This window comes from Lagenorhynchus albirostris, chromosome 6 (assembly GCF_949774975.1).
Source record: "Lagenorhynchus albirostris chromosome 6, mLagAlb1.1, whole genome shotgun sequence".
Lineage (NCBI taxonomy): Eukaryota > Metazoa > Chordata > Mammalia > Artiodactyla > Delphinidae > Lagenorhynchus > Lagenorhynchus albirostris.
Genome location: NC_083100.1, coordinates 61,825,186 through 61,845,485, shown reverse-complemented (window position 1 = coordinate 61,845,485; position 20,300 = coordinate 61,825,186). Strand labels below are relative to the sequence as shown.

Genomic DNA, 20,300 nt, shown 5'->3' with positions numbered 1-20,300 from the left:
TTTTCTTAATTCAGACTGTATACTTCCAAAATGGATCCTCTCCGTGCCTACTTCCCTCCAACTTACTGTCTAATATGGTGCCAGTTGATTTTTTTTAACATCTTTATTGGAGTATAATTGCTTTACAATGGTGTGTTAGTTTCTGCTGTATAACAAAGTGAATCAGCTACATGTATGCATATGTTCCCATATCCCCTCCCTCTTGCCCTCCCTCCCACCCTCACTATCCCACCCCTCTAGGTGGCACAAAGCACCGAGTTGATCTCCCTGTGCTATGCAGCTGCTTCCCACTAGCTATCTGTTTTACATTTGGTAGTGTATATATGTCAGTGCTACTCTCTCCCTTCATCCCAGCTTACCCTTTCCCCTCCCTGTGTCCTCAAGTCCACTCTCTACGTCTGCATCTTTATTCCTGTCCTGCCCCTAGGTTCTTCAGAACCATTTTTTTTTTAGATTCCATATACATGTGTTAGCATACAGTATTTGGGTTTTTTTGTTTTGTTTTTTTGTTTTTTTGCGGTACACAGGCCTCTCACTGTTGTGGCCTCTCCCGTTGCGGAGCACAGGCTGTGGACGCTCAGGCTCAGCGGCCATGGCTCACGGGCCTAGCTGCTCCACGGCATGTGGGATCTTCATGGACCGGGTCACGAACCCGTGTCCCCTGCATCGGCAGGCGGACTGTCAACCCCTGCGCCACCAGGGAAGCCCATGGTGTTTTTCTCTTTCTGGCTTACTTCACTCTGTATGACAGACTCTAGGTCCATCCACCTCACTACAAATAACTCAATTTTGTTTCTTTTTATGGCTAATATTCCATTGTATATATGTGCCACATCTTCTTTATCCATTCATCTGTCGATGGACACTTAGGTTGTTTCCATGTCCTGGCTATTGTAAATAGTGCTGCAATGAACATTTGGGTGCATGTGTCTTTTTGAATTATGGTTTTCTCAGAGTATAGGTCCAGTAGTGGGATTGCTGGGTCATATGATAGTTCTGTTTTTAGTTTTTTAAGGACCCTTCATACTGTTCTCCATAGTGGCTGTATCAATTTACATTCCCACCAACAGTGCAAGACAGTTCCTTTTTCTCCACACCCTCTCCAGCATTTATTGTTTGTAGATTTTGTGATGATGGCCATTCTGACCGGTGTGAAGTGATACCTCATTGTGATTTTGATTTGCATTTCTCTAATGATTAGTGATGTTGAGCATCCTTTCATGTGTTTGTTGGCAATCTGTATATCTTCTTTGGAGAAATGTCTATTTAGGTCTTCTGCCCATTTTTGGATTTGGTTCTTTGTTTTTTTGATATTCAGCTGCATGAGCTGCTTGTATATTTTGGAGATTAATCCTTTGTCAGTTGCTTGGTTTGCAAATACTTTCTCCCATTCTTAGTGTTGGCTTTTTGTCTTGTTTATGGTTTCCTTTGCTGTGCAAAAGCTTTGAAGTTTCATTAGGTCCCATTTGTTTATTTTTGTTTTTATTTCCATTTCTCTAGGAGGTGGGTTAAAAAGGATCTTGCTGTGATTTATGTCATAGAGTATTCTGCCCATGTTTTCCTCTAAGAGTTTGATAGTGTCTGGCCTTACATTTAGGTCTTTAATCCATTTTGAGCTTATTTTTGTGTATGGTATTAGAAAGTGTTCTAATTTCATTCTTTTACATGTAGCTGTCCAGTTTTCCCAGCACCACTTATTGAAGAGGCTGTCTTTTCTCTATTGTATATTCTTGCCTCATTTATCAAAGGTACGGTGACCATATGTGTGTGGGTTTATCTCTAGGCTTTCTATCCTGTTCCATTGGTCTATATTTCTGTGTTTGTGGCAGTACCATACTGTCTTGATTACTGTAGCTTTGTAGTATAGTCTGAGGTCAGGGAGCCTGATTCCTTCAGCTCTGTTTTCCTTTCCCAGGAATGCTTTGGGCATTCGGGGTCTTTTGTGTTTACATACAAATTGTGCAGTTTTTTGTTCTAGTTCTGTGAAAAATGCCATTGGTAGTTTGATAGGGATTGCATTGAATCTGTAGATTGCTTTGGGTAGTAGAGTCATTTTCACAATGTTGAGTCTTCCAATCCAAGAACATGGTATATCTCTCCCTCTGTTTGTATCGTCTTTAATTTCCTTCATCGGTGTCTTATAGTTTTCTGCATACAGGACTTTTGTCTCCTTAGGTAGGTTTATTCCTAGGTATTTTATTCATTTTGTTGCAATGGTAAATGGGAGTGTTTCCTTAATTTCTCTTTCAGATTTTTCATCATTAGTGTATAGGAATGCCAGAGATTTCTGTGCATTAATTTTGTATCCTGATACTTTACCAAACTCATTGATTAGCTCTAGTAGTTTTCTGGTAGCATCTTTAGGATTCTCTATGTAAAACATCATGTCATCTGCAAACAGTGACAGCTTTACTTCTTCTTTTCCAATTGGGATTCCTTTTATTTCTTTTTCTTCTCTGATTGCTGTGGCTAAAACTTCCAAAACTATGTTGAATAATATTGGTGAGAGTGGCAACCTTGTCTTGTTCCTGATCTTAGAGGAAATGGTTTCAGTTTTTCACCATTGAGAATGATGTGGCTGTGGGTTTGTCATATATGGCCTTTATTATATTGAGGTAGTTTCCCTCTATGCCCACTTTCTGGAGAGTTTTTATCATAAATGGGTGTTGAATTTTGTCAAAAACTTTTTCTGCATCTATTGAGATGATCATATGGTTTTTCTCCTTCAGTTTGTTAATATGGTGTATTACATTGATTGATTTGTATATATTGAAGAATCTTTGTATTCCTGGGATAAACACCGCTTGATCATGGTGTGTGATCCTTTTAATGTGCTGTTGGATTCTGTTTGCTAGTATTTTGTTGAGAATTTTTGCATCTATGTTCATCAGTGATATTGGCCTGTAGTTTACTTTTTTTGTGACAACTTTGTCTGGTTTTGGTATCAGGGCACTGGTGGCCTCATAGAATGAGTTTAGGAGTGTTCCTCCCTCTGCTATATTTTGGAAGAGTTTGAGAAGGATAGGTGTTAGCGCTTCTCTAAATGTGTGATAGAATTCGCCTGTGAAGCCATCTGGTCCTGGGCTTTTGTTTGTTGGAAGATTTTTAATCACAGTTTCAATTTCATTACTTGTGATTGGTCTGTTCATATTTTCTGTTTCTTCCTGGTTCAGTCTTGGAAGGTTATACCTTTCTACGAATTTGTCCATTTGTTCCAGGTTGTCCATTTTATTGGCATAGAGTTGCTTGTAGTAATCTCTCATGATCTTTTGTATTTTTGCAGTGTCAGTTATTACTTTTCCTTTTTCATTTCTAATTCTGTTGATTTGAGTCTTCTCCCTTTTTTTTCTTGATGAGTCTGGCTGATGGTTTATCAATTTTGTTTATCTTCTCAAAGAACCAGCTTTTAGTTTTATTGATCTTTGCTATTGTTTCCTTTGTTTCTTTTTCATTTGTTTTTGCGCTGATCTTTATGATTTCTTTACTTCTACTAACTTTGGGTTTTGTTTGTTCTTCTTTCTCTAGTTTCTTTAGGTTTAAGGTTAGATTGTTTATTTGAGATTTTTCTTGTTTCTTGAGGTAGGATTGTATTTCTGTAAACTTCCCACTTAGAACTGCTTTTGCTGCATCCCTTAGGTTTTGGGTCATTGTGCTTTCATTGTCATTTGTTTCTAGGTATTTTTTGATTTACTCTTTGATTTCTTCAGTGATCTCTTGGTTATTTAGTAGTGTATTGTTTAGCCTTCATGTGTTTTTATTTTTTACAGTTTTTTTCCTGTAATTAATATCTAGTCTCATAACGTTGTTGGAAAAGATACTTGATACGATTTCAATTTTCCTAAATTTACCAAGGCTTGAGTTGTGACCCAAGATATAATCTATCCTGGAGAATGTTCCATGAGCACTTGAGAAGAAAGTGTTTTCTGTTGTTTTTGGATGGAATGTCCTATAAATATTAATTAAGTTCATCTTGTCTGATGTGTCATTTAAAGGTTGTGTTTCCTTATTTATTTTCATTTTGGATGATCTGTCCATTGGTGACAGTGGGGTGTTAAAGTCCCCTACTATGATTGTGTTACTGTCAATTTCCCCTTTTATGGCTGTTAGCATTTGCCTTATGTAATGAGGTGCTCCTATGTTGGGTGCATAAATATTTACAATTGTTATATCTTCTTGTTGGATTGATCCCTTGATCCTTATGTAGTATCCTTCTTTGTTTCTTGTAATAGTCTTTATTTTAAAGTCTGTTTTGTCTGATATGAGAATTACTCCTCCAGCTTTCTTTTGATTTCCATTTGCATGGAATATCTTTTTCCATCCACTCACTTTCACTTTCTGTATGTGTCCCTAGGTCTGAAGTCGGTCTCTTGTAGACAGCATATATATGGGTGTTGTTTTTGTATCCATTCAGCCAGTCTGTGTCTTTTGGTTAGAGCATTTAATCCATTTACATTTAAGGTAGTTATCGATATGTATGTGCCTATTACCATTTTCTTAATTGTTTTGGGTTTGTTATTTTAGGTCTTTTCCTTCTCTTGTGTTTCCTGCCTAGAGAAGTTCCTTTAGCATTTGTTTTAAAGCTGGTTTGGTGGTGCTGAATTCTCTTAGCTTTTGTTTGTCTGTAAAGATTTTGATTTCTCCATTAAATCTGAATGAGATCCATGCTGGGTAGAGTAATCTTGGTTGTAGGTTTTTCCCTTTCTTCACCTTAAATATGTCCTGCTGCTCCCTTCTGGCTTGCAGAGTTTCTGCTGAAAGATCAGCTGTTAATCTTATAGGGATTCCCCTGTATGTTATTTGTTGGCTTTCCCTTGCTGCTTTTAATGTTTTTTCTTTGTTTTTAATTTTTGATAGTTTGATTAGTATGTGTCTTGGCATGTTTCTCCTTGGATTTATCCTTTATGGGATTCTCTGTGCTTCCTGGACTTGATTGACTATTTCCTTTCCCATGTTAGGGAAGTTTTCAACTCTAATCTCTTCATATATTTTCTCAGACCCTTTCTTTTTCTCTTTTTCTTCTGGGACCCCTATAATTCGAATGTTTGTGTTTTTAATGTTGTCCCAGAGGTATCTGAGACTGTCCTCAATTCTTTTCATTCTTTTTTCTTTATTCTGCTCTGCAGTAGTTATTTCCATTATTTTATCTTCCGGGTCACTTGTGTGTTCTTTTGCCTCAGTTATTCTGCTACTGATTCCTTCTAGAGAATTTTTAATTTCATTTATTGTGTTGTTCATCATTGTTTGTTTGCTCTGTAGTTCTTCTAGGTCCTTGTTAAACGTTTCTTGTATTTTCTCCATTCTATTTTCAAGATTTTGGATCGTCTTTACTATCCTTATTCTGAATTCTTTTTCAGGTAGACTGCCTATTTCCTCTTCATTTGTTTGGTCTGGTGGGTTTTTACCTTGCTTCTTCATCTGCTGCATATTTCTCTGTCTTCTCATTTTGTTTAACTTACTGTGTTTGGGATCTCCTTTTTTCAGGCTGCAGGTTCGTAGTTCTGTTGTTTTTGGTATCTGTCCCTAGTGGGTGAGGTTAGTTCAGTGGGTCGTGTAGGCTTCCTGGTGGAGGGGACTGGTGCCTGTGTTCTGGTGGGTGGGTGGGTCTTGTCTTTCTGGTGGGCAGGGCCATGTCCAGTGGTGTGTTTTGGGGTGTCTGTGAACTTAGTATGATTTTAGGCAGCCTCTCTGCTAGTGGATGGGGTTGTGTTCCTGTCTTGCTAGTTGTTTGGCATGGGACATCTAGCCCTGGGGCTTGCTGGACATTGGGTGGAGCTGGGTCCACCCAGCAGAGACAGAGATCTCTAGGAGAGCTCTCACCCATTGATATTGCTTGGCCGGGAGGTCTCTGGTGGTCAAATATTCTGGACTTGGCTCTCCCACCCCAAAGGCTCAGGCCTGATACCTGGCCGGAGCACCAAGACCCTGTCAGCCACACAGCTTACTCTTGTTTCCAAGAGACCCTGCAGGCAGAGATCCAGGAGACTGACTGATCCCAGTTCATTTTTTAGAGTAACGATCTAATTGTGTTACCTCCCTGCTCAAAAACGCCACTTCACTGTGACTAAGAAAGAAAACCCAAACTCACTGGCATGCCTTCTAGGTTCTGAGTAAGATGTTTGTGGTCACATTTTCACCCCATCTATTACAATTGTATTATTCTTTTCCACTGTGTTCCCCATATGAGCTATGCATTTTACCAATGGGCTTCCATTCCTACTGTACTCACTGCTTAGAATGCTCCTCCCCTGTACTTCTGTCAATATCCCTTTCATCCTTTAAGACCCAAGTGTCATCTCTCATGTGAAACACTTGTTCTCCTAACTAGGATTGTTTACTTCATCTGAGCCACTCTAGTGCTTACACTTTTTAGCCTTGAATTATTTTTTTTTATGTCTATATCTATTCTACTACTTGTTTCTAAATTCTGTGAAAGCCAGCATCTCACTCCAGGCATCTTTTCTTCCAAGCACTTGATGCAGTGCCATTCACAGTAAATACCTAGTAAGTGTTTGAATGAATCAGTGCATTGAATCCCAGCTGGGTCTATAAATATTTCATTTGTGTAAGTTTGGTATTATCCCAGAAGATAAATTTTTTATGGAGGCATAGATCTTTTGTTTGTTTTGTACTCTCCTATCCCCTACCCCAGTCCTGGAGTAGTCCTAAGCATGTAATGGTCATGCACTATGGAACTGGTTGTTCATTTCTCATAGGGTACTAGGTACTAGCTGGGTACTGTCCATTGCTTCCCCTTGTAGGGAAAAAATGCATACAAATGAGAATTGTGGATTTAATTCTGGACAGCATGGCAAGTAGGATTAAGGGAAAGATTAGAATTCATATATTCCCTGGCACTTAAGCCTGGACTAAGAAGCAGACCATAACTGTCTGTCAAAATGGAAACTGATTTTTGAATCAAAGAAATTAGCCAGACATTCAAAAACAGGAGTGCCCAGAGGCCTGAACTTGAAAATGCCAAAGTTCTTTGCTTTTGCTAAGTTGTCAGACCCTAGAAGTCCCCATTCTCCCTGAACTTTGAAACTTCTGATCAGGACATCTATCAAATAGTAATTTTACTGAGTCGTGGGAATCATATTGAGAAAAAGTATCTAATTAATGGGCACACTGTTATTCAAGTCTGGCTCAAGGATCCTTTGCACATTAACATTTCTTTTTATAGCACTCATCCTGCTTGGAATTGGGTATGCTATGGCTGTCTTCCTCCAATGCGCTGACTGTAACCCCACCATCTAGTACAGTGGTTGGCCCATATAGCTGTCATTTATTGAGTGCTTACTATGTACCAGATACTGTACATGGATTATCTCATTTACTGCAGACTGTGACATTATTACTATTTTATAGAAGAAGAAACTGTGGCCCAGAGAATTAAATTAACTTGCATATCATCACATACCTGTAAGAAGTAGAGTTAGGTTTGACCCTAACCCCTGACTTTTAACCTTTATATATTACTGCCCCAATGATAGGCACCAAACATTTTTTAAAATGAGTGAGTACGTGTGTCATGCTTGGGTGAATAATAGTGATTAAGTATACTGTTTTTAAGTAAGTCAGACTGTTTTAAATATTTGAGATTAATAATAATTTAAATACAATATACATTATATATGTTACATGAATCTATATTGTATCAATTAATAATTAACATAAAAATTAATATCTTTAAAAACTGGGGCTTCCCTGGTGGCACAGTGGTTGAGAGTCCGCCTGCCGATGCAGGGGACACGGGTTCGTGACCCGGTCCGGGAAGATCCCACATGCCGCAGAGCAGCTGCGCCAGTGAGCCATGGCCGCTGAGCCTGTGTGTCCGGAGCCTGTGCTCCGCAACGGGAGAGGCCACAACAGTGAGAGGCCCGCGTACTGCAAAAAAAACAAAAACAAAAACTGGACTTGCCAACATTTAGGTTATTTTGCCCTGACTCACCCACATTTTATATACCCATTTCCTTCTGAGTTCAGCCATCACTTCCCTCTGCTCCTCATCTTACCTGGGCTGCTTCAAGCAAATATTTCCTTAATTTCCACCTGAAACCAAGACCTCTAACAGAAGACAGGGCCCACCTCTGGTTTCCTGGCCGAGTCTAGGGCTGACCTGTGGCCAACCTCAGCCCTGTGCAGAAGCCCCAAAAGGCAGCCACAGCCAATACCCAGATCCTTGGGAAGCGATAGCACTGCAGCCTGAGAGATGGAGCCATCACAGTATTCCCATCTCCCAGGGGCCGTGCCTTCCCCGCTCTTTGAACCAGAGGGTGGGATTTGAACGCAGATTTAATTGTCCAGTAAACTAGTTGCTGGGGCTGTGCAATGAAGTGATGGCTCATTTTTTTTCAGCACCCTGACTGAACCGCATGGCTAGAGTGGCCTGGAGAAACATGTTTAATTGCAAAGTATTGATATTTTTCCCAAATGAGGAAGAAAGAAACAACGAAAACAAAGAGGAGTGAGAAGGTGGTGACTTGGGGCCACTGGTTACAGCCCTTAAGACAGCCTTAGTCCTAAGACATGGACAGCAGGATCTTTCTTGGCTACAGCATGTCCAGTGGAGGGTGTGCTCATCCCGTCTTTGCAACTTGGAAAGCACAGCTGAAACCGAAGAGGGAAGTGGCAGTACAACAATAATAAGACTGCACCTCTGCCACCATGCCCTCCACTGGCTTCTCCTTGAACAGCTTCTGTGTCCCCTGAGCCCCAACCTGTCTTGTTCCTAAGTTCTGGCCTGGTTCCTCTTGACCCTTCTCCTCACTTTGCCTCCTTGCTTGGCATTTTTACTCCTTTTTCCTTGGTATAGTAGACTCTTCTTCCCTCGGCCCCTCCTGGCCGTGGCCCAGAGGTTGTCCGCCAGACAAGCCACGCTTGAGGATCTAGAATTTCTGTTACCATATCTCCTTCCCTAAGAATACAATGAGTTAGTCTGGACTTTTCTAATTATTTACTATTGATCACGGGATCAAAGACATAAAGGTAACATGAAGAGGTAGTTGTGTTCGCAGGTGTCATGCAGGCCACAACCCTGGGTCATTCTGGGTTATGTGTGGTGGCTCTCTGCCCTAGGACTGCCCTCCAGTCCTGGACCCTCTTTTTGCACTGAGACTCTCTCCAGCTACCATGGTGCACATTCCTTAACTCTGGAGGGAGATTCTGTCCTACCTGTTCTTAGAGTTTATCTTTCGGCTTGAGACCACCCTACACTTTTCCTCCAGTCGTCTTCTTCACCTTCTGAGAGTCTTCTCTGGGTGACAGAAGTTGGCTCTTCTCTCTCCCCAGCCTCATGCTTCTGGAAATGCCATGTTCTTCCACTTCGGTTTCCTTCCTGTGTTCCCTTGAGCTCACTCTGGACCTTCAGTGCTGATGGCTTTGTCTAAAGGTAGGGCTGACTTGCTGATCTTTCTACCCCTGCACCTGCCTTCTCCTCACCCTAGTGACCTCAGGCAAGATGCCAGCTGCCCTGTGGTCCTGCTGCCCTGTAGCCTTCCTCCCACTTTGCCACACAGGATCTGCTCCCATTACCCACCTCATAAAAAGAACTGAGCTTCCTGTTCTAAAACCCTCCATCCTACCCTCTGAGGACTTTTTTCTTTCAGTGAATCCTGACTTTTTCTCTGATTGATATGCTTCTGGTCCTCACTTCTCTGTTTCAGGTTAGGACCCCACTTCTCCACACTACGTGTGAAGTTAGTGTACAGTTTCAGTTCTCACCAGTGAGACTTTAAAACGCCACCATGTGCAATATTTGCAAACTTCATGAAAACTGAAATGGAGTTAAGTATTCCACCAAACGGGAAGGTTTGGTTTTGCCGAAATAACATATGCAATGTCAAGTTTCTCAGCCTGCCTTCTTTTGAGGCATTAGTCATCTTGAGAAAATGCCTGCTTTTGTCATAGTCCTGTCTTCCAAAATGGAAATTTCCTTCCAAGACAGAGCACCATGGGCTCTGATAGTTAACCTGTAATTAGTGTACCCTCTGCAGGATTTCTTCTCTTGATGAAGAGGCCTCTTTGTCACTCAGGCTTCTGTCTGCTGATGATAGGAACTGCAGATGCAGTGCATCACAGGGCAGGGAAATGCTTGCTCAAATCAGCAACATTTAGATATTTGGTGCCAATGGAAACACTTAACAATCTAAGCAGCAAACCCAAAGAAAACAGCAGTAAGTATAAAAGACAGAATATTAAAAAAGAAATGAGAAGAGACATAAGTTTCAAGTTTTCATCTAGTTTTGCCCCAATGTGTGGAATAAGATTGCTCACCCTCCTGCTTTTCTCACCGAGTTCACCAGTATTTTTAGTTTTTGACTTGATCAGCTTCTCTTTATCAAGTGTAGTTTAGTCATCAGTAAGCAGCCGTTCGTGACTCTTGATAAACAGCTCCCCCTTGCAGGCGTCTGATTCTTTGGTTATGAAACGGCAGTTTACAGTGGCAAGGCAGCCGTGTCTCGACAGCATGATCCTTTGGGAGCAAACGGAAGGAGCACAAGCACTGCCAGCTCCAGAGCCCAACGCAGGAGCCCGACCTTGTTTCTTGTTAAGAAATGCGTCCTGGACTTCCTGGTGGTGCAGTGGTTAAGAATCCGCCTGCCAATGCAGGGGACACGGGTTCGAGCCCTGGTCCAGGAAGATCCCGCATGCCACAGAGCAGCTAAGCCCGTTAGCCACAACTACTGAGCCTGCGCTCTAGAGCCCGCAAGCCACAACTACTGAGCCCACGAGCCACAACTACTGAGCCCATGCGCCCAGAGTCCATGCTTCGCAACAGGAGAAGCCACTGCAGTGAGAAGCCCACGCACCGCAACAGAGTAGCCCCCGCTTGCCACACATAGAGAAAGCCCACGCGCAGCAATGAAGACCCAACGCAGCCAAAAATAAATAAATAAATTTAAAAAAAGAAATGCCTCCTTTTTGCCTGTTTCTGGCAGAGGCCAGGCTGGGAGATCCCAGCAAATGGCTGCAACAACCTGTGTTTAATGTGGTGACACCAATGAATTCTGAGAATTAATCTTCAGCCAAGAATGCATGATGGAAGGTACTAGAATTTCAAATTAGGTAATGGATTAAATTTCCTTCAGGGCTGAAATTTGCTTCCTTTTTCTTCTCGTGGACTTTTCTGTCATATTCAAACCACCTTCCATGGCCTTGTAAATCCAGGTAATACATCTCATGGTAGTTTTAATTTTTTTATTCTTTTGTTTTGTATCTTAGCACAGAGATAACCACACCTAAATCCAGATTTTTAAAAATGACTTTTAAAAAGTCTAGGACTGAAAGAATTACTTACGATTTTGGGAAAAAAGCGACATTCCCTAAATTTAGTCCTTGTTCAATTTCTTTTTTCCAGGGTAAAAGATTCTGGGAAGAACTGAGCTTGGTGAATGTATTTCCCCAATTCGAGACAGTCTTCTGCAGAAACTGCAGCCTACAGGTGTCTCAAACATGCTGGTGACAATTAGGGGCTCTGAGTGTCTCCCCTCAATCAGCTGAGATAAAGACTCAGCCGCCAATTTCAAGAGCCTAGTACTGATTTCTCACAACAGAGCTTCCAAGGATGTCACTTGCAGGGCCCTGGTTCTGGTGATACAAAAAAGGATCTGTGGCCAAGTGAGTTTGGAAACATGGATTTAAACAAAATTAAGCTGTTTTCTTTACTTCCATACTTCTAAGAACATTTAATATGCTCACACGCACTATGAAACTCCAGGTTTACTTGGTTTAGAGAATCACCAATGTTTCCCAAACCTTTTTGACCAGAAGACTAGTTTCATTTTTCAGTGGAATGTCTCATGTGTCTAGTGTTTCACCCAACTTACCTCACACTGGCTGGCCCCCCTTTTCCCATACAGAGGTCAACGTTTTATGCATTTTCTTGTAAAAACGGCTCAATCCCCTGCTGGGGGAAAATATTCTGCATCTGGAATTTGCAATTCCTGGTTTAATAAGCAATCTGAAAATGAATAAGCATATTATAACTTCCTTAATTTTCCATGTTTGTTCTCCAAATCAAGTTAGAGGATTTAATCATGCTTATAAAAGGACATGGAGGCTGTCAGGAGTTCTTACCGATCCCGGCTGTCAATTCTATCTTAATCCACTAAATCCCTGCCTGAAAGGAGAATAAGACAGAAATGGCAAGCTGAAAACATAACAGTATGAGTTTGGGGCACAAAACTGCAACATCTTAAGCAATAAAGAATATGCCCTAGTTAAAGTTGGTAAAAGGACTAAAGCAAAGAATTGTTCTTAGATGTTCAAAGAAGGCAGCTTAGGAGGTGAAGGTCAACGTTCTGGTGACCTCCTGAGTTCCCGGCTACACAGCTTGCCTAGGCTGGCTTCTTTCATTGCTGATCCAGTTTCCCAACCTTGAAATGCCTTCTACATCTTCTCCACATACTGAGTTCAATTTATTTCCAAAAATTCCCTCCAAACTCAGCTCAATCCTCACTCTTTCCATTAAGCCTTCTCTGGATGCCCCGCACCCACTGCTGCCTAGTATTGTTTTGCGCGTTGTACCTGTGCCATTTTAACAACACATTGCAGAGTAGGAGGGTTCTCTCATGGGAGCCAGGGAATTGACCTCATCACTATCAGGACTTGACCTCAACTTCCTCACCTCGTAAAAGAAGGGTTAGAATAGAAAATCTTGGTCCCCTAGCTCCAAAACCTTATGCTTTCGTGTGACTATTTCTTATTCTAAATATAAAAGCAAACACTGGCTTCTGCTGTTTCCTGTGTTTCTCTTGTCCTTCCATCTTTATAATAAGATTGTCGATCTTTGAGGAAAATTGTCATAATTTTTTATGAATTCATCTATTTTGACTAATTCCAGCTGTGCAATAAATGTTTGCTGAACAAATGAAATGATATGATTCCAATGACCTGGTATCTAGTAATGCTTGACTTTCGCCATATCTGCTCCTAACATAGAACTTTCCTCTATTTATTAGTAAAATACTAAGTCCATTTCATTCTGGCTCTTTGCTCCCCATGAGAAAAAAAGTATGCAAGAGTGTTTTAGAATAAGGCTCTACCCTCAAGGTCTTCCTGCCCTTCTCCTAAAAATCCGCCAATGCAGTTGGATATGTCATAGCTCTGCTTAGCATTCTTCCCATATACACTCGGTTTCAGTTTTGCTGATCCGCTGGTATGACATTCAGCCCACTTGGGCCTTACTGAGAGAACTAACAAATAAATCCTCTTGATCATTCCTTCAGAGAGTAGAACACCTACCGTCTTTATTTTTTGAATCTCCAGGAGACAACAGATTCATTGTTGTTTCTCCCTTGTCTGATTATCTCACTTCATTATTTAGTCCTCATTTCTCTTACTCCCTCTGTGATCTAGAGAGAGATCCCTTCCAAAATACCAAATGATCTTGCAACCTTGTTTGCAACCTTGCTCTCCCACTGGATGCTAAAATTATGAAACAAGATATAGCACCTTTAATTGCACCCCCAGAATCTAGCAAACACCTATTTTCATAAGGCTGGAGTATGGGTTTCCTGGCTTCTCTCAAACCCCATCTAAGGAGCTTTAATTACCGGAAGTACTGTTCCAAGGCACCTATCCTGAGGGAGAAGGAAGAGGCAGCGCCTGCTCACTTTCCCATTCACCTGCTCTGAATTTCCTATTAATTGTTACACCTCCCACTTTCAGCCCCCTTGAGTTTACTCATCTGAAGTTTTGGCACTAGTCAACAAGCAGTTGAGACTTGCCCAGAAAGCAAAAAAAAAAAAAAAAAAAAGTGGGGAAACCGATTAAGAAATCGGTCTCCCTGTGTTTGGGGATATACTTGGGTACGGGAAGTATGTCTGTTTGGTGATGAGAGACAGATGTAATGTGACCTGCACCAGATCCCTGGACAGGCTTAGCTGGGGGTCCCAGCAGTTCCTGGTCTCCCGTCCTACCCATGCCCTCTCGGGGGGTGGGGGTATGTGCAAAGCCACCATGTGCATCTTCAGTAGGAATTCTCAGAGGACACAGACTTTATTTGGGGAATTTTTATACACCATCTCTCAAGCTAGGAGGATGAGGCATACACCTGTATTACTGACCATATAAACTATCAAGAGGTTCCTTTTTTCCAGGTGCTTAGGGAAACGTTAGCGTTTATTTTCCTTTGGTAGTCACATAATTATATACGGATTAATATACATGGAATCTAGGGAACATTGCTGATGTAGAAACATGAACGGAGTATTTTTTTAAAGGATGTGCACTGATTTTTTTATTTTTAGTAGGAAATATAATAGATTATACAAAAGGCCCCTGGACCCATAAAAGTCAAATGATTGCTTTCTCCCCATAGCGAGACAGAGGTGGTATTTATAGTCGTGCAGGCAGCAGAATGGAGATAATCTAGGTTCTTTTGGCTTTTCTAGCTGAAAGCTCCAGTTCCAATAGATAGGAAATCCCTGAGTCAATTCTAAAATGGGATGATTGGGAAATTTACTGAATATCTTTCAGGACTAGAAGTCGAGGGATGCGAAAGTGGTTTGAAATGCAAAGATTAAGGCCTTTTTGTAAAACCAACAGTTGAGGATTGTTCTAGGAACTCTGCTTACATGTTTTGAAAGGATGCTCAGGGTGAGGCTGAACATTTTACCATTTGTCAGTGCATTTCATCATTTTAAATATGTTGTGTTTTACATGTTGCTGGCATGTCACTATTGGGAAAACTGGAAACATTTATTTCATGGAGTGGGCAGAATGGCATCTAGTATTTATCCTAAGCCTTCCAACGTGAGCTAAATAAAAGCTGATAACTTAAAAGGGCGGATGTTGAAATTTCTTCCTCCCGTCAAGGGCAGCTACTCAGAATGGAAATGCAATGGTAATTGGAGGGGTATTCATCAGATTCAATTTCACTAGAGATTTCCTGTGTCAAAATCATCTTTAATAATGTACATCACACAGCAAAATGTACTGAATCATTGTTTTCTTTGAAAAGGGCATTGAACCTGAAACAAAGTGGTTATACCGGTGCGGTTTTAACCAATTAACCACAGAGGAGTTTAAATGCAACCCAATTTTTACCATTTTGTGTGGACTTTTTGTTCCCTGTTTGAATAATTCCATTCCAATTCATCTGAACTATATTGTAGTCACTTCCTGTTCTGAGGTTTTTCTGCTTCTTCAGAAGATATTAGAAATCAAGGGGTTGAATTTTCTCTGTGAAAGTTTCTTTATGATTCGTTTCTATCCTTGCAAACTCCTAAATGCATTTTCCCCACCACCAAATAGTGGACATTTCATATACTTCTAAAATAAAGTATATAGACTAATCAACTTGGCTCCATTGTAAACATTTTTCTGTAATGAAAATTCAGACAGAAAATTCAGTCTGGCCAGTCTATTTTTCAGTGTTTTGAATATTTCAAATTAAATTGATTGTGTTTTCAATATATATTTAAAGCAAACTAAAATAGATTTCTGATGTTTTGATCAATTCAACTAGTAGAGAATGTTTTTTTCTGTTCTGGTAACTATGAATAAAGAAAGAGCTATGTTAAGGTTAGTGATCAGGTTTTATAAATGAGCTTTTTCTCCTCCTCTCTCCCATATTTACAGGGGAGCCAGGTTTCTAAGATTGTACTTCAGTTGTTTGTTGATTTTTGTGAACAGGTGTCTTATTAAGGATTTTGAAAAGCGGCCTTCCGTCACACATCTCCTCGACCACCCATTTATTAAGGGAGTCCACGGGAAGGTTTTGTTTCTGCAAAAACAGCTGACCAAGGTCCTTCAAGACCAGAAGCATCTAAATCCTGTTGTTAAAACCAGGTATGGTCCTCGGCGTCTTCCTGCTTCCTCTCTCTGGTTATTTATGAAAAAAACAGCATGTCATGTGTTTTGATTTGCCCAGCATTATTACTGGTAATCACATCCGTGCATTTTTAAGTTTCATTTACATGACATTAAGTACTCCATGCCCGGTGGATGAGAGCAGGAGAGCTTCAGAAACAAGCTGCCCATTTGTGCTCTTATGGCTAATTTCTCTCAACTGTGGCTGAAATCTCACTCCACCCTCATGTTCTAGTTAAAAACCAATGCATATATATTTATATTTAATATACATGTAGATTTTTAAAAATTCCATCAATAAAGAAAACTGGATGAAAGCAGCCATGGCTGAGATTGTGTGAGAAATCTTTACTTGGCTATTGCAGGCTAGAGAGTACAAATATAAGGTGGTTTTGGAAAGATTACAAGTTAAACACTGGAGCCTTTTTCTCTAAAGTGCTCTGAGCCCATTTTCTTTAGTTAAAAATTCCTTAGAGGCAATTTAGTATTTTTAAATGATTTTTTCCCCCAGATATCATCTATGCTATCTAAAGCAACTGTGATTTCCCCCCTCTCCTATTTTTATAGGGTAGATTAAAAAAATAAATGTTTATTTTCAAGGGCAGTTGCTTAAAACAGTATTCTGTGGTGGTCTCTAAGAAATAGATCTTTGGTTTCTGTCCAGAGGGTGGCAGAATTTCTCTTTAAAAAAAAACTACATGCAAATAAAGCTGCTTCCGCAGCTAAGCAATTATTTGGTTTTACAAAACTGGCCAGGATGCAGATAAGCTCTAATCCATTATTACTAAAAGAACATTCAAAGGACTGGAGGTGAAGAAACTAAAATATCACAAGTCACAAGTTCTGGAAATATTCACGTATTCTGCAGAAAACTGTTTACAAATCAAAAAGCATCAGAACTCTAGGAGCTAGAGGCATAGTTTCAAGGTGACTATATCTTGCCGATCCCCCCACCCCCAACCCAGGTTCCCTTTTTGATAGCTCAAAACAAATTAATTTCCTACTCTTTTCCCTTTTCCACTGCAATTTCTCTTTCTATGGCTTGCCCGTGAGGTAGAGAAACGCAGAGAAATTCTTGTAACTTGGTGCCTTTTGAAGCAGTAGAATTTGTGTTTAAGCCCCAGGGAACTGAAATCTTCTTTTCTTCCAATGCTTTTGTTCCTATCCACCAGCCACCACCCCTCTACCACACACACACACACACACACACACACACACACACACACACACAGCACTGCCACCAAAAATGAAGATGAAATAAAGTACAAACCAAGCAAAAAAAACAAACTCAGAATTTAAATGCTCTCCGTTGAATCAGGTATCTTCTTGTTTCTTCTGATTTGCTGCAGAACAATTTCTGAAACTTAGTTGCAAAGTTATTCAGCTTTTCACTTTTGCCTGAATTTGCCTGTCCAGATGTGTGTCCTCTTTTTAAACACTTTTCTCTCTTTACCATAGAAAGCCAGGACTCCAGGCTCTCTCACCCCCCTCTCTAATTTCTCTTTATCTTTGTTAACTCCTTTGATGTCGAAGGCCTCATAGGGTCAAAGACCCTTCTCTCAGGGTCTTTGTAATCTTCAGTTTCACTCAGAAGTTTGTGTTTCTTTGAAAAAGTCACTAAAAAATACAACCTCACAAATAGGTATCAAAACTTTAACCAGCCACTTCTTTAGGAGAAAGGAAAATTCTAAAGGAAACACGCTGCATGAAATTAACACATCTTACCACCTGTCCTACACTATTACTTCCTCTTAGCAAGTGGCAGGGAGTTGGCTACATGGGTGTTTTTTTTAAGCCCATCCGGAAAAATTCTCAAATATCATTTGATGCTGGTAATTCAATATATTTATAAAGTGAGTTTCCAAGTTAAGGTGGAAAAAACAAAGAATTATTGAAGTGAGCGCATAGATGAGTGAGGCGAATACCCAATTTACATTTTTCTGCACAATTATGGTCACACAGCAAGTGGTACAATGCAGTGGTTAAAAAACCCTGACTCTGCCAGGTTTGAATCCCAGCTCAACCACTTATGGACAAGTTATTAAATTTTTCTGTTCCAAAATTTCTTCATCTATAAGATGGAGATTATTTTGAGGGTTGACTCAATACATTAAAAAATACTTAATGTTGGGCTTCCCTGGTAGCGCAGTGGTTGAGAGTCCGCCTGCTGATGCAGGGGACACGGGTTTGTGCCCCGGTCCGGGAAGATCCCACATGCCGCGGAGTGGCTGGGCCCGTGAGCCATGGCCGCTGAGCCTGCGCATCTGGAGCCTGTGCTCCGCAATGGGAGAGGCCACAACAGTGAGAGGCCCGCGTACCGCAAAAACAAAAAACAAAAAACAAAAAAACTTAATGTTGATAACAGAGTTAAACCTCAGTCAATGGTAGCAGTAGTTGTAGAAGTTGTATATGTTGTGGTCTGTTTAATTCAGTCCTCCGTTTCTTTCAGCCTTAATCTGTGCAAATTCATCTCTATTACCAAACAACATCATGAAAATAAACAGTACTGAGATACTAAATGTTAAAAATATAAATTTCTGTCTCTTATTTAAAATCTAATTTATTCATTTATTCATTCCAGAAATATTTATATGTGTGTATGTGTCAAGCCCTCTGCCGAACAGAGGAAATCAGATACAGTTCCTGATAAAGAGCTAATAGTCCAATGTGTGAAACAGACAAGAATCAGATGAGAAGAGCTCAGCATGAAAAGTACCTGGATAGAGGGTTGCCCGGAGTACCTCCCAGAGTACCTGGGAAGGGTAGACCCTGGAAACTGGTGGGAAGGTGATCCTTGAACTGTCCTGAAGAACGAATAGAAGATAGTTGGGGAAGGGGGGGTTATTCCACGTGGAGGAAAGAATGAGCAAAGGGTAAAGGCACAGAGGCTGGAGACAGCTTAGGGGATTTGGTGAACAATTAGCTGGCATTGCTGGAGCTTGGCATGGGACGTGGGGAGGGAGAAACAAGGCAGGAAGGGGCCAGGGCATGATGGGCTAAGGAGCTTGGATTTGTTCCTTAGACACTTGAGAGCCACAGAAGGATTTCAAGCAGAGATGTGCTTTAGGAAGATTGTTCTGATTGCAGTGTGGAGAATGAAATGGAGCTGGGCAAGGCTGGAGCTAGGGAGGCTAGTGAGAGCAGATTGTGGCAATTGTAAATAACAGAAGGTATTAAGGTAATGGTATTGTCAAAGACTTAGTGGTGAATTGGATGAGAGAGATTAGGGAAAGAGAGAAGCGTCACAGGGTCTACCTGAATTGGCTGCCTCCCAACCCTGGTTCATACTGTAACCAAACAGAAATTGCAAGACACTTAGAGACAGAGACCAGTAAAAAGACTTACTTTGCTTCCTCTTCATATCCTATCAAATGCCATGCATAGCCTATGCAATGCCATGTACTTCCAGATATTACACAAAGCTTCCAGCTTTCTGCCCAAAGAAGTGTTCTTCAATGGTCCAAACAGTCCTGGGACCCCCAGCTGCAGAGACTTGTTTAGTTTTGAGAGCTAATGCAGAGAAATGAGAACTACAGCCTACAGGGGGAGATTTTTTTACTGTGTTTTTACTGTTTTACTGTTCTTGTAAAGGCAGGGAATGTTCTGTCCTCTTTAGTACTTTCTCCAGGGGCGAAAGAAGTTGATATTTTCAGGGGGTTGCAGAGAAGAATGCAGGTTCTTAAAGGATGGGGAAGAACTTGGATAGGTGAAGGGGAGGATCTTATATAGAGGGAGACATTGAAAATAGAGAGAAGGTAACAGAGGAAGCAAGAGGGAGGGAGATCAAGCACCTAAGAGGAAGATTGAACTTAGAAAGAACCTCTAGGTTGGGAAAGACACAGAAAGGTTAGATGAGGATATCCAGAAAATTTGAGGGGTAGGGGCAAGAGGCAGAGGAGATACTATGAGGAAACTCATGTTGAATGGCCTTTAGCTTTCCGAAAAAAAGTAAGCAACATGGTCTCAAAGTTGGGAGTGAGCTGTGGACTCCAGGGAAGTGTTAAATCTTTGAAATAGCCGCTATGAGGAATATGATAAAGGGTTCATTAAAGGTGGACATAACGATTGCTCAATAGCACAGAAAACCCAGGTGGAACTTAACTGAATAGCATTACATTGTAGTGAAGTTAATCTGTGTTTAAGATAATGCATGTAGAGCATTCAGGAGAGCATTTGGCATTAGAACCTCTGAAAAATTGTACCATCAACACCATCACCTTTTCCATCTATCATCTCTACCAATTCTTAGCCACAGGAGTAGGAGTAGAGAAAGCAGATACTGTGGTCTTCTTCAGGCTGGAGACTGGCTTGGATGGACATTGATGGGTGGACACGGGAGCAAGAGAATCTGAGTAGGAGAGTATCCTTGAGGTCTTTTCGGAGATTTGGAAGAAAGTGAAGCCAGAGTGGCTTATTGGCTTTGAATGTGGGTCTGGGTCAGGGGACTGGCAGTTACAATGAAGACAAAAAGCAGATTCAGTGAGAGG

At 40.9% G+C, this 20,300-nt stretch overlaps 1 protein-coding gene across 1 annotated transcript in view; it reads left to right on the top strand.

The window, feature by feature from the left end:
* The window catches only part of MYO3B (myosin IIIB), a 388,019-nt gene that overhangs the window by 151,150 nt on the left and 216,569 nt on the right, over positions 1 to 20,300 (top strand). The window contains exon 10 of the mRNA XM_060151181.1: positions 15,637 to 15,792. Within this exon, the coding sequence (XP_060007164.1) occupies positions 15,637 to 15,792 (156 nt within the window). The remainder of the gene's footprint in view (positions 1 to 15,636; positions 15,793 to 20,300) is intronic.